Source organism: Wolffia australiana, chromosome 17 (genome assembly GCF_029677425.1).
Source record: "Wolffia australiana isolate 7733 chromosome 17, ASM2967742v1".
Lineage (NCBI taxonomy): Eukaryota > Viridiplantae > Streptophyta > Magnoliopsida > Alismatales > Araceae > Wolffia > Wolffia australiana.
The window spans coordinates 8,507,195-8,520,922 of record NC_135851.1 but is presented as its reverse complement, the minus strand read 5'-3'; the positions used below and the strand labels follow the sequence as shown (position 1 = coordinate 8,520,922).

At 37.7% G+C, this 13,728-nt stretch overlaps 1 protein-coding gene across 1 annotated transcript; it reads right to left on the bottom strand.

Annotated features, from left to right (window-relative positions):
* Positions 1-9,117: 9,117 nt before the first annotated feature.
* LOC144714444 (uncharacterized) lies at positions 9,118-13,728 on the bottom strand. Its single transcript, XM_078589190.1, has 2 exons — positions 12,724-13,728; positions 9,118-11,008 (listed from the first exon to the last, which is right to left on the bottom strand). The coding sequence occupies exon 2, from the start codon at positions 10,983-10,985 to the stop codon at positions 9,303-9,305; it is 1,683 nt and encodes a 560-aa protein (XP_078445316.1). The 5' UTR covers positions 10,986-11,008; positions 12,724-13,728; the 3' UTR covers positions 9,118-9,302.

Genomic DNA, 13,728 nt, shown 5'->3' with positions numbered 1-13,728 from the left:
GGTGCGCACCTATTTTTGGCTCCTGCTCCATCCATTGCCTCCGCGTGGCCGTCAATGTACCTATTTTTTGAGATTTTACATAAATTTTCTGTGAGTAATGATTTTCCAAGTCAGTCAAATAACGTTCAGAAAAAGTTGTATCTAAAACCAATGACATCCAAATGTTGTTTATACCAAAATTCCTTAATGCGACTTATGATGATATTCGGTACCTGGTAAGAAATTGAAAAGTAAACGATCAATGTTTTTTACCTCGAAGAAATATAAATATGCATGATTAAAAATGAAATATACCTGGAATCCATGCGCTACGATCCTTCATCTACATTTTCTTCATCCGAAACCTCTTTGACTAATTCGACCTCTTCAATCTCAGGCAATGACTCTGATATGTCGCTTTCTGGTTGTTGTTGGCTCAACCAACATTTTAGATTCCTCAGTATGGACATGTTCTCCGCCGAAAGTCGTGAACGTTTATACGTGCAAATTCCACGTCCATCGGAGAAGAAGCATTCAACGGGTGCACTGAATGCTCATACAGGAAGAAAATCTCATGCCACAATAGAGAGCTTAGGGAATCTTTTGCAACCGTTGCCTTGCCACCATAGGAGAGCATCAGTTGAGACATGAGACATCTGTTGATAACTCTGTAACTCGTCATCCACAGATGGACTGACATATTCTTATCGTGGGAACACCTGTGCAAGCCTTCTCTTAATGGACGGTATGTAGCTCTCATCCATCCCGGTCTCCTCATCATGATTCATGCGTTGTTGTCGACTCACTCCGCCTCCATTGTTGTCATCATCCCTCAAATTTGTGAATTCCTCCTTAGTAACATCGTTCAGAAGTCTCTCCACATATGCCACAAAGGTGTCATGTGCTTCCGGAGCAATGGAGTCTAATTTAATATGTGGTTCCACAAGTGATGCAACCGAGAAGGCAGTATTTCCTCGAACGCAAGCCTCATACTTGGATAGTTTTGCTCTCATGGCTCTACACGTGATTTGGATGGAGGCACGTTGTTCTACCATGAGGACAACACCGTTTGGGAAAAGGCGTCCTTGGTATATGGCATCAATATGTTCCGAAGGTGTTCATCAAGGACTTGGAGCAATGATATAACTGTTGCCGCCGTCACACGTTTGGAGCTGCAAACAATATTTGACGCTTCACGGAACTTCTTTGAAATTCAAGCAAAATGTGCCACCATTTGCCACTCATGTTCATCTATCACAAAGTTCTTCTCCGCTGTGCTCTCTAGCTCAAAAATTGCCATCTTATACAACATTTTCCTCTTCTGATATGCGACTTGCAACATTTCATGTGTGGAGTTCCATCTAGTCTTTACATCCAACACTAATTTTCTAATATTTGACATCTTTAATTGAGTACACCATTGGACATTGCTCCTCTGTCTTTCATCCGAAGAGTGAACGGCTGCAACAATTTTACGCACTCGCGTAACCAGATCTCCCAAAAGGCAGAGTGGCCAACACATCGCCTTCGTGCTTCTTCAGACTCACCGTCCACTAGCACCAGTGCCTCATCGGGTGTAAGTGGCGGTGGAATTCCCAGTGCCTTCAAACCATCCTGCACTGCAAGGTTTATCACATGCACAATACAAGGCATGTGCCGGTTTCGATCAAATTTGGGATTAACTTTGTGTACTGCATTCATCAAGGATGTAATCATCAATCTATTGTTACTTGTGTTGTCCATCGTAATAGAAGCTACTTTCTAAACTAGTCCAAAGTCGACCAACACCTCTAGAAGAAGTTGTGTGAGGTGACTCCCACTATGTGGACCATCAATTTTCTTTACTGCCAGAACTCGTTCTTCAAGTTTCCATTCCTCCGTGACTCAATGCACAGTGATTCCCAATAATGGAATCATATTTTCACTTATCCATGCATCTACTGTTAGGCAAACACTTCTAACATTTGATAGTGAGCGGCCAGCTTTTGCTTCTCTCGCCCAAAGAGGACCTTTGTGTAATCATGAATGGTCTTCGAGCATGGTATTCTAATCTTGTGTTTCACACAATAAAGCAACACCTCTCTAAAACTTCTGTCGTCTACTATGGACCATGCTTGGTCAGTGAGACATAAATCGGATGAGCATCTCCTTTGTTCTCTCAAATGTGATACATAGTAAGAAGATATTCTGCCCGTCGGGCGAACCCAGCATTCCAATAATAGATTGTTGAACACCAGAAGTCACCTTCTCCTCTGACTCTGGCACTTATTTACCTTTGAGCCGATCGTGCAGCTCCTTATGGCTCTTCTACATGTGCCTCCAAAACATTGTTGTCGTCCCCTCATTATTTCTCTCAATAGTTGTAATTTGTCGAGGGGTTTTCTCCTTGCATAAAATACATTCATAGTGGTTTACATATATCTCTTCAAAATAATGCATAGCCTCTGATTCTCGACCACGACACTTTCTCTGTGAGGTTATCGGAGTAGTTGTGCTTGACGCTCGTTTACGGCTCCGCTCTTGTGCCATTTCAACATTTACATTCATCTCATTTGAATTACTGCACGTCTGACCTTCGTCAACATTCTTGGATGAAAATCTTTTCCAAAACGTCTCCGCTAAGAACAAAGAATAACGCAATTGTTCATGTATTTCATAACTAAGATTTCTCAACAAATCAGCATATCATTTGGAACATGCACTACCATCAGAACAAGTACTAAAAATAAATCAGATATTCTTGTAAACTATAAAATATAATATTATAAGCTTTTTTGAAGCAAACAAAACATTGTGGACAAACTTTTTTGATTTGCCGCCTATATCAGGTTCCTAAATACAATTTAAAATATCTCTAAACTGAGAGCGATTATGTACCCGGTTGTTCCGTCTTCCATTTTTTTTTCCAAAATTATCAGTCCATCAAACTTTCTTTCAAAAATTATAAGTTATTCTAAGATTCAATTGTATTCACGATCACCATCCATTCTAAATCTCAAAACTGATCAATCGATCCAATATTTGAAAATGATGAATGATCACTTGCTAGATCAACAGTCGATCCAATAGCTAAAAATTACATAGCAATGAAACTATCGTGGCATCAAGGAAACTAACGTCTACTGAGAATTATAGATACATTCAATGGGGGGGTCAAAGTTATGCTTGACTAGAGGGATTGTTTCCGCATGGAACAGGTGGAAGAGAAACACAGACGTGATGGCTTTGAGGCTGGGAATGCAGACAAGATCTTTGAGATCACGTCAACTGATCAACTGAAGCAAAAGGCTGTGCAAGCATCTTAGATTAATTAGTCTATCGTGTTTAATAGCTATGTCTTGTAAAAATGAGAGGTCAAATTATTGTTTAGATAGTGTTGAGTTGTGTATAGCAGTATCATGTGACAGACTTAGCTCAGAAGCATTTGACCTCCCAGTAGAGTTTAGGCTTTTGCATGCAGATAACTGTACAAAGATTTCTCGTTTGAAATTCATGAAAATAAGATTTGAATAGGGAATATATGATTCTTGTTCCCATATTCTTCAACGATTCAGGAATTCAGAGTGATTTGCAAGAATAGTTTTAATAGTTAAAGAAATGAATGAAAAAATATTATATAGACAAACATTGTAAAGAAGAGTCATAGAAAAGGACTGTATTTACGTGAAAAACATGTAAAAACCTATCAGTAAGCTTTCAACATTGATGGGTTGCGTCTATGGCAAGAGAACTTGGGAGAGAAACTTATCGACTATTCAATTATTTGATGAAAAAAGAGGATTCCTGGGTCTGGAGCTTACCAGCACTGAAGTAACCTTCGTTTGTCTTCCTTTTCAACCGTCGGAGGCAACAGTGGTGGCTTGGCCGCATGCGGAGGAGACAGGAGAATGGGCACAGGAGAGGGAGGGGGGGGGAATGAGCCAGGGGGGAGAGGAAGATGGACCGACGGGGAGAGAGTGAGAGGGAGATCCCCGTTCTCCCTCTCACTTTCTCTATATTTTTTCGTCTTCTGCAAAATAATTTTTTATTAATTATTTTATTACCTCGAGAATGCCACCTGTTTGCGAACGGTTCCTCTGTTTGCGAACCGTTCGCGAACATGTTCGTATCCAAATTTTTGTGTTTGTATTCGCGTTCATGTTCGTTCGTTCACATGTTCGCGAACGAGTGAAACTTTTTTTCCCATCCCTAGTCAAGTATTCTTGTTTTTGAGTCTGATTAGGCTTGTTAATGCAGCAGCAAAGTAGAGGGCAATACTCTCAAACGCTTTATGTATGGGATCCTCATCTTCTCCATACGATAGCTTCCTCTTGCATTGGGTGGTAATTTCGATAAACTGCAAATAATTGATTTCCTTATTGTCTAATCGCATGATTAGCTAAGGTGTCAACTATAGAATTCATTTCATGAAATATATGTTCGATGCAAAAAAATTGGGGGAATGAGAAGTCATTTTGACCCACCACGATTGTAGTTTCCATGATTTAGAAAATCATGGAATCCAATCATCTCTGTTTTAGAAGTGACATTTAAAGGTTTGATAATCTCATCCATAGTCTTGATCCATAACTTTACAGATTCGATGATGGACCAGTAACCTCTATTCTTGTTTCCCACTTTTGTGAATTTATTTTCTTCCATATCTCCCACAATAAAAATACACAAGTGTAGCATTTGAGAATAGTGGCTTTGATTTCTCTCTTAGAGTATTGTAGAAAATATTGAATCCAATGAAAGAGTGAGAATTCTGATATGTTTGTAATTTCCCAAGCTTTAAGCATCCATCTCCAAGTATGTGTGGCCCATTCTCCTTTTAAAAATAGATGCTCGCGTTCCTCTATTTGCGGCTTCCTAAGGCAACAAAAGCATTTAGATGACATATGTATTCCTAATTTCTTAACAGATGTATCCATCGGTAATGTATTTCTTAACAACCTCCACATAAAAAATTGGATTTTAGTAGGCAACTTCATTTTCCATATTACATCAGCTAAATGATCTTTTGGTTTCTTGATACGAAAATATTGCCATGCTGATTTGGTTGTGAAAATACCGTGCATTGTAAAATACTCCATATGGTGCTGTCATTTTCCCCTGAAAGGTTAATATTCCTATCTGTAATATCTGAATGATTGTCTCTGAAAAACCACAACCTCTAAGGTATTCTTCCCAATCTTTCTGTAATAAATCTTGAACAGTTAAGTGGGGATATGAATATATGGTCTTGGGGAAATTCTCAAAGCATCCTAAACCATTCCAATTTTTTAACCAAGCATTTATGTGGCCCTTCTCAACCTTCCATTGAATAACCTCATTCATTTCTTGCCATACGGACTTTAAATTTTGAGTTCTTTTAGGCATCCTCCTGCCTATGTCATTCAAATCCCACCTTCCAAATTTGACTCAAAGAAATCTAGTCCAAAAGGTGTCTTTCGTACAAAAATACCAAGCTCTTTTCATACAAAGACTTTTCATAGTCTCATCCAGATTTTGAATCCCCAAACCATTCTCATCTTTAGGAAAACAAATGGTTTCCCAAGATGTGCAATGATGTTGTGTTTGGCCTCCACTATTGGCCCATAAAAACTATGCAAAGATCCTGTTAATTGATGTGAAAAAAATTGGTGGTAGGTCATAAACTGATAGAACATGAATGGGCATTTAAAACAAACTTTAACAATGTTAGCGTCCTCCAGGGGATAAAAGTTAACCCTTCCATCCTTCTAATTTCCACCTAATATTCATAAGAAGTCCATCAAAATAAATAGATTTAACTTGACCAGTGAAGATAGGGCAGCCTAAGTAATATACGTATAATCTTGAATTTTGGTCTTCTTATATGAGTAGGCCTTTTTGCAGACATGTAAAATGCACTTTTAATTTTATTTATTTATTGACCTGACACCATTTCATATTTCGCTAGTAGTTTCATCATGTTCTTGAGGGAATTTTTCTTTACATTTAGAAATATAAATGTATCATCTGAAAATAAACTATGTGATATAATCGGAGCTCCATGTTTAGTAAAATATGTACCTACATGCCTATTACAAATACAGTTCTTTATATTTCTACTAAGTATTTCCTCTGCTAAAATGAATAAGCTGGGAGAAATCGGATCTCCTTGTCTATGGCCTCGAGATGCCTGGAAGAATGAGGAAGAATTTCCATCCACAAGCACAGAGAATGTGTTATGTCCCACACACATACGAATCGTCTCAATCCATGATTCACTAAAACCAAATTTATTTAACACACCAATTAGAAAAGTCCATTCCACTCGATCATATGCCTTTTCCATGTCCAACTTCATAACTATATTCTGTCCCGGAATTTTATGATTTTTGGATTGGGTAACTTCTTGAACTAAACTAACACTCTCGTGAATGGATTTGCCTTTGATAAAATGGAATTGTTCCTCTGAAATTAATCTCGGCAATAAGCTACTGAATCTCTGGTTGAGAAACTTTGTAATTGTTTGATACGTAACATTACATAAACTTATGGGTCTAAGCTCATAAAAGGAATTTGGTGTTTGAGGTTTGGGAATCAGTGCTATGAATGTATCATTCCGTGATCTTGGTAAATACTTCGAGTGGAAAAAGGCTTGAATTGCATTACAAACATCAATATGAATACTTTCCCAACAATCAATAAAAAATTGTGGTGTGAAGCCATCCGGTCCAGGAGCACTATCAGTATTCATTGATTTCAATGTGTCTAGAATTTCTAATGTAGTTGGTGTTCTACAAAGCATTTCATTGTCCATTAGACTCACGTCACCTGGAATCATCTCAAACAAAGTAGGATCACTACATATAAGTTGTGATGTTAGCATATGTTTATAAAATTCCATTCCACCTTCTTCCAATTGTTTTGGGTTGTTGTTATAATTTATACAAATATGCTTATAGTAATCTACTTTTGACCTCGCATTTACAATTAAATGAAAGTACTTTGTGTTTTTATCCCCTTCTAAAAGCTTTTTTATTTGACTTTTGTTTCAAGAACATTTCATATTGCTTTTCTCTTAGTGCCAATTATTTTTTCAATGTGTTCAAAAGAGTGTGCTTAATTTTATCCCAACAATTTAGTAGATCTATTTCCAACATATCGATTTTGTTTTTCAGCTTCTCTTTGTCAGTGTAAATATTTCCAAAGGTTGTTTTATTCCATTGCCTCAGCACCATTTTAAGAAGTCCAAGTTTAACACTTAAATTCTCCATGGGCTCAGAATGACCTCCCTTATCCCAGTTAGCGACTATTTCGTAAATGTCTAGTTCACATAGTCTGAAATCGGAATGGTGGTCTTCATATTGTGGTTGGAACTTCTTGATATCTCATAATCATTGGGACATGGTCTGAAAGTCTTTTTGGAAGATAGTTAATGTCATATGCAGGAAGATTATGCATATGAATATTTATTGGTATTTGATCAAGTCTCTCATATATCCTATTTATCCCCATACGACCATTGCACCAAGATAATTGGTTTCCTGCGTGAGGCGGCTCAAACAACTGTAATTGGATAATAATATTCTATCTATATCTCTATCAAGCGATCTATCTATCTTAATTACTATCTATTTATCCCTCGATCAAACGTTCTATCTGCATTTCAATCTATCTCTCCATCAAACAATCTATCTATATGTATTTCTATCTCGCTATCTCATATCTCTCTCTATCAAACGTTCTATCTGTATTTCTATGTATCTCTCTATCAAACAATCTATCTATATGTATTTTTATCTCTCTATCTCATATCTCTCTCTTCAAACAATCTATTTACATGTATTCTATCTCTCTATCTCATATCTCTCGATCAAACGTTCTATCATTTGTATTTCTATTTCTCTATCTCTCTCTCTCTATCAAAAGATCTATCTGTATTTCTATCTCTCTATCTAACAATCAATATATCTGTATTTCTCACTATCAAACGTTCTATATGTATTTTTTCTCTCTCTCTCTCAAACATTCTATCTATATGTATTTCTATCTCTCTCTCTCAAACATTCTATCTATATGTATTTCTCTGTCTCTCTCTCAAACAATCTATCTATATGTACTTATATCTCTCTCTATTAAATCTTCTATAATTTGTATTTCTATCTCTCTCTCTCAAACAATCTATCTATATGTACTTCTATCTCTCTCTATTAAATGTTCTATAATTTGTATTTCTATTCCTCTATCTCTCTCTTTCTATCAAACGATCTATTTGTATTTGTATCTCTCTATCGAATTATCGATCTTATCTGTATTTCTATCTCTCTATATCAAACGTTCTATTTATCTCTCTCTATCAAACGTTCTATTTATCTCTCTATATCAAATGTTATATCTATCTATCTCTCCATCTCTCTCTCTATCAAACGTTATATCTATCTATCTCTCCATCTTTCTCTCTATCAAATGTTATATCTATCTATCTCTCCATCTTTCTCTCTATCAAACGTTATATCTATCTATCTCTCTATCTCTCTCTCAATTAGACGTTCTATTTATCTCTCTATATCTCTCTCTATCAAACGTTATATATATATATATATATATATATATATATATCTATCTCTCTATCTCTCTCTATCTCTCTCTCTATCAAACGTTCCATCTATCTATATCTCTATCTATCAATCTCTATAAGACGTTCTATTTATCTTTCTATATCTCTCTCTATCAAACATTATATCTATCTATCTATCTCTCTATCAAACGTTCTATCTTTCTATTAGATGATATATCTATCTATACTTGTATCTCTCTATCAAACGATCTATCTGTATTTCCACTCTCTATCTATCTCTATCCATCAAACGATCGACCTATCTTTATTTCTGACTCACCATCAAACGATCGATTTATCTGTATTTTCTATCTCCATCAAACGATCTACCTTTATTTCTATCTCTCTCAATCAAACGATCTATCTATATTTCAGCATCTGTATTTGTCTCTCTACCAAACGAATCCATATGTATATATTTCTCTCTCTCTATCAAACGAACTATCTATATTTCAATCTCTGCATCTCTCTATCTACCAAACGAATCCATATATATTTATTTCAATCTCTCTATCAAGCTATATAAGCAAACGATCCATTCTATCTATGCATCTATCTCTCCATCGAACTGGCCATTAAAACATCTCTTTCTTTTTCCATGTCAAACCAAGTGATGTCAATATACACTTTGCTATATCATAATTTCCTATGAATCTCTTTCTATGAATCTTATAATTTCCTCCATATAATGAATCTAACAGAACCTTACAAAAAAGAGGAAATTAATACAGATGAAGAGGCCAAAAATTACCATCTAAGGAAACGGCCACCATCTCCTCATCCTGCCCGGCGCAGGCGCTCCGGCAGACGACGACGTGCATCCGTAGCCGCCCATCCGTCTCTCGCCCAGCCATAGAAAAAGAACATTCTCCACAAGGCTCATGATAGGAGAAGCAAAAAAATTAAGCCACCCTCCATCATCTCCTTTCCTCTGACCATCATTCTGACACCCATTATTGATTTGACAGCTGACCATCTCCTCCTCAATGTCACCATCATCATCATCATCGTCATCTTCTTCTTCTTCATCATCATATGAGTCACCAGATTCTGCAGAAGATGAGTCATCGTCATCAGAAGAATCATCATCATATGAGTCACCAGATTCTGCATAGGACGAGTCATCATCATCAGAAGAATCATCATCATCATCGTCGTCGTCCTCATCATCATCTTCATCATCATATGAGTCACCAGATTCTGCAGAAGATGAGTCATCATCATCAGAAGCATCATCATCATCATCATATGAGTCACCAGATTCTGCAGAAGACGAGTCATCATCATCAGAAGAATCATCATCGTCGTCGTCGTCCTCATCATCATCTTCATCATCATATGAGTCACCAGATTCTGCATAAGACGAGTTGTCATAATCATCATCATCATAATCATCAGAATCATAATCATCAGAATCACCACCACCACCACCATCATCATCATCATCATCATCAGAATCCTCGTCCTCTGAGGAGTCTACAAGGACACCAGCCAGACGGCTCAGCCTCCTCCGCTCATAGTCCGGGTTGTCAGTGGGGAGCTCGTGGCGGCACACCGGGCATGAATTCCTCACAGTGAGCCAAGGCAGGATGCAAGCAGTGTGGTAGATGTGCTCGCATGGCATCCGCATCGCATTACTCCCACCAGTCAACGCATCATTGCAGACAGCACAGAGAGTCAACTCGGCCATGCCCGCCTCGTCCTCGGAGAATTTGAATCTGGGAAGACGTTCGACGACCGAGGCCGACGCCGGGGGAGGGCCTCTTCTCAACCGGCTCGCAGCCAGATGGTAGAGATAATCCTGCAGACCTGTTAGATCATGGTTCTCATGTTCTTCCTGAGAAGGAGAAATACTGGGCAATTCCAATTCAAGTACTCCATGGTCAGTCTCTGTTTCCTCTTCTTCTTCTACTTCGTCCCACTCGTCGTCGTCGTCGTCGTCGTCGCTGTCGTCTTCCTGGGCCATTGTCAAAGGCAAATTTTCATTTTCATGGACTTGGTCTTGTCTGTTCCAGACGTAATTCAGCCTTGCATTCATCAGGTGGATGTCGCTGTCGATGCCGGGTATGAGCTCATCAACATCCATGTTTGAATTGGGAACCCAGATGAATTGATTATCGAAAAAACCCTGCCGCCATCGTAGAGCCGATCTTTCTTGGTTTGTGGAATTCAAACTCTGGTGATTGTGGTTTTGTCTTGCAAGATTCATGAGCAGAGACAAGTCGTCTACTGAATCTCTATTCTGACAGCTCTGATGAACACTTGGTGTTGAATTTGTTCTTGCATCGTCGATGACGTCGGTTTGGCAGTCTCTGCACATGTGGAAGAGGTCGAAAGACCGGCCGCTTTCGGTCTCTGGATGAAGTTTTCTCCGGCAGATGATGCAGAGGATAGATTGCGCCTGAATATTGCCATGATGAAGCCGTTCATAATCCATGATGATATGGCTGTATGCTCAGCCTGCATGAGAAGGAAGCCAATTTTGAGAGGTTGCAGGAAGAGAAAATCTGGGCAAACTAGTTCAATCTGATTGGTGCGTTTATCATTTTAAAATATATTGTGTTGGATTTTGAGTGGAGCAGGAAGAGAAAATCTGGACAAACTAGTTCAATCTGAGCGGTGCATTTATCATTTTAAAATTACATTGCATCGGATCTTGAGTGGAGCAGGAAGAGGAAATCTGGACAAACTAGTTCAATCTGATCGGTGCGTTTATAATTTTAAAATACATTGTGTTAGATTTTGAGTGGAGCAAGAAGAGAAAATCTGTACAAACTAGTTCAATCTGATCGGTGCGTTTATCATTTTAAAATCACATTGCATTGGATCTTGAGTGAAGCAGGAAGAGGAAATCTGGACAAACTAGTTCAATCTGAGCGGTGCGTTTAAAATTTTAAAATACATTGCATCAGATTTTTAGTGGAGCAGGAAGAGAAAATATGGACAAACTAGTTCAATCTGAGCGGTGCGTTTAAAATTTTAAAATATATTGCATTAGATTTTTAGTGGAGCAGGAAGAGAAAATCTGGACAACCTAGTTCAGTCTGATCGATGCGTTTATCATTTTAAAATATATTGCATTAGATCTTGAGTGGAGCAGGAAGAGAAAATGAACATACTAGTTCAATCTGATCGGTGCGTTTATCATTTTCAAATTACATTGCATTAGATCTTGAGTGGAGCAGGAAGAGAAAATGAACATACTAGTTCAATCTGATCGGTGCGTTTATCATTTTCAAATTACATTGCATTAGATCTTGAGTGGAGCAGGAAGAGAAAATGAACCTAGTTCAATCTGATCGGTACGTTTATAATTTTAAAATATATTGCATTAGATTTTGAGTGGAGCAGGATGAGAAAATGAACATACTAGTTCAATCTGATCGGTGCGTTTATCATTTTAAAATACATTATATTAGATTTTGAGTGGAGCAGGAAGAGAAAATGAACAAACTAGCTCAATAAGATCGGCATTCAAGAAAAACTTTAAAATGCATAAATTACTAAACTTGAATCTTGGTTACTAAGGCATAATCAAGCAGTTTAATCACACGGGTGGTTTTCAAAAGTGCAGTTTAATCAGTTTAAGAAGGGGAAATCTGGAACTCGTTCTATCTGATCGGGTTTGAAAAACTCACAGAGAAACTTCATATGCGAATAATACAAACGAACCAATTTCTTATTAAAATCAAAGCAAGAACTTGAATCTACGCATTTGGATCGTAAAGAAATAAAACTCCGAACATGTACACTCGACAAACTTGAATCTACGCAGTTTAAGTACAATTAGAGGTAATTTAATCATCCGAGACGGTAAGAACGAAGAACAAAGAACACGGATATGGATCATTCTAGTTCACCTTCAGTCAATGCATTCTATTAAAGAAGAATCGACGAACGAAGAACACGGATCCTTTTACTTCAGAGACGATTTGATTCCTTCTAGTTCATCTTCTTTCTATGTATTCTATCAAAGAAAGATCGAAGAACGAAGAACACGGAATTAGAGAAATGCATTACCGATGATATCACAAGAGCGGTAATTGAAAAAACCTTCGCAGAACAGGCTTTGAATTAGAAGAACAGCCTTCGGTCGATAACTCCACGCCGCAAGCAAATCCCAGCGAGTCGAAAGAAAACAACTTTACTAAAGAGAGGGAAGAGAGAAATAGTACCGCAATTTCTTCAAATCTCCGAAGACGTCGTCGTTCGGGCGACTTCCGATTAATCCGCGCGAACCGTTCTGGAAAATAATCACGATCCCCCCCAATCAACAGGACAGTAACCACGAGCGACTGAGTCAGAGATTCATAGATCGATGGATAGAAAAATAGATAGAAAATGAGTGGAAATTTGAAAGGATTGGATGACAGGATTTCAAAATCGCAGCTTTTGCGGAGATTCATAGATATATCGATCGATAACTAGATGGATAAAGAGACGAAAAATGAGGAGGATTGGATAACAGAATTTCAAAATTGCAGCGTTTGCGGAGATTCGTAGATATATGGATCGATAAGTAGATGGATAAAGAGACGAAAATTGAGGAGGATTGGATAACAGAAGTCCAAAATTGCAGAGATTCATATATAAATCGATCGATCGATATTTAAAGAGCCGAAGTTTGTGGAGGATAGGATAACAAAATTTCAAAATGGCAGGATTTGCATTGATTCAAATATTGATCGATCAATAGTTAGAAAAGAGCCCAAACTTGAGCAAGATTGGACAACAGAATATATAAGTTGCAGGATTCGCAGAGATTCATAGACAGATCGATCAATAGTTAGAAAAGAACCGAAATCCGAGCAGGATTGGATAACAGCATTTGAAACTTGCAGGATGAGCAAAGATTTATAGATAGATCGATCGATAGTTCGAAAAGACGAAATTTGAGCAAGATTGGACGACAGAATTTCAAAATAGCAGGATTTCCAGAGATTTATTGATAGATAGATCGATAGTTCGAAAAAAGCCGAAATTTGAGCACAATTGGACAACAGAATTTCAAATTTTCAGGATTTGCAGAGATTTATTGATAGATCGATCGATAGTTCGAAATAACCGAAATTTGAGCACGATCGGACAACAGAATTTCAAATTTTCCGGATTCTGCTCGTTGAATTCAACGCCGGAAGAGAAATACGTTACCCCCCGCCGCAATGAAATAAATTAAAATG

What these genes read in the sequence shown, in the direction of transcription:
- LOC144714444 (XM_078589190.1), bottom strand. Translation starts at nt 10,985, where the DNA reads ATGGATTATGAACGGCTTCATCATGGCAATATTCAGGCGCAATCTATC.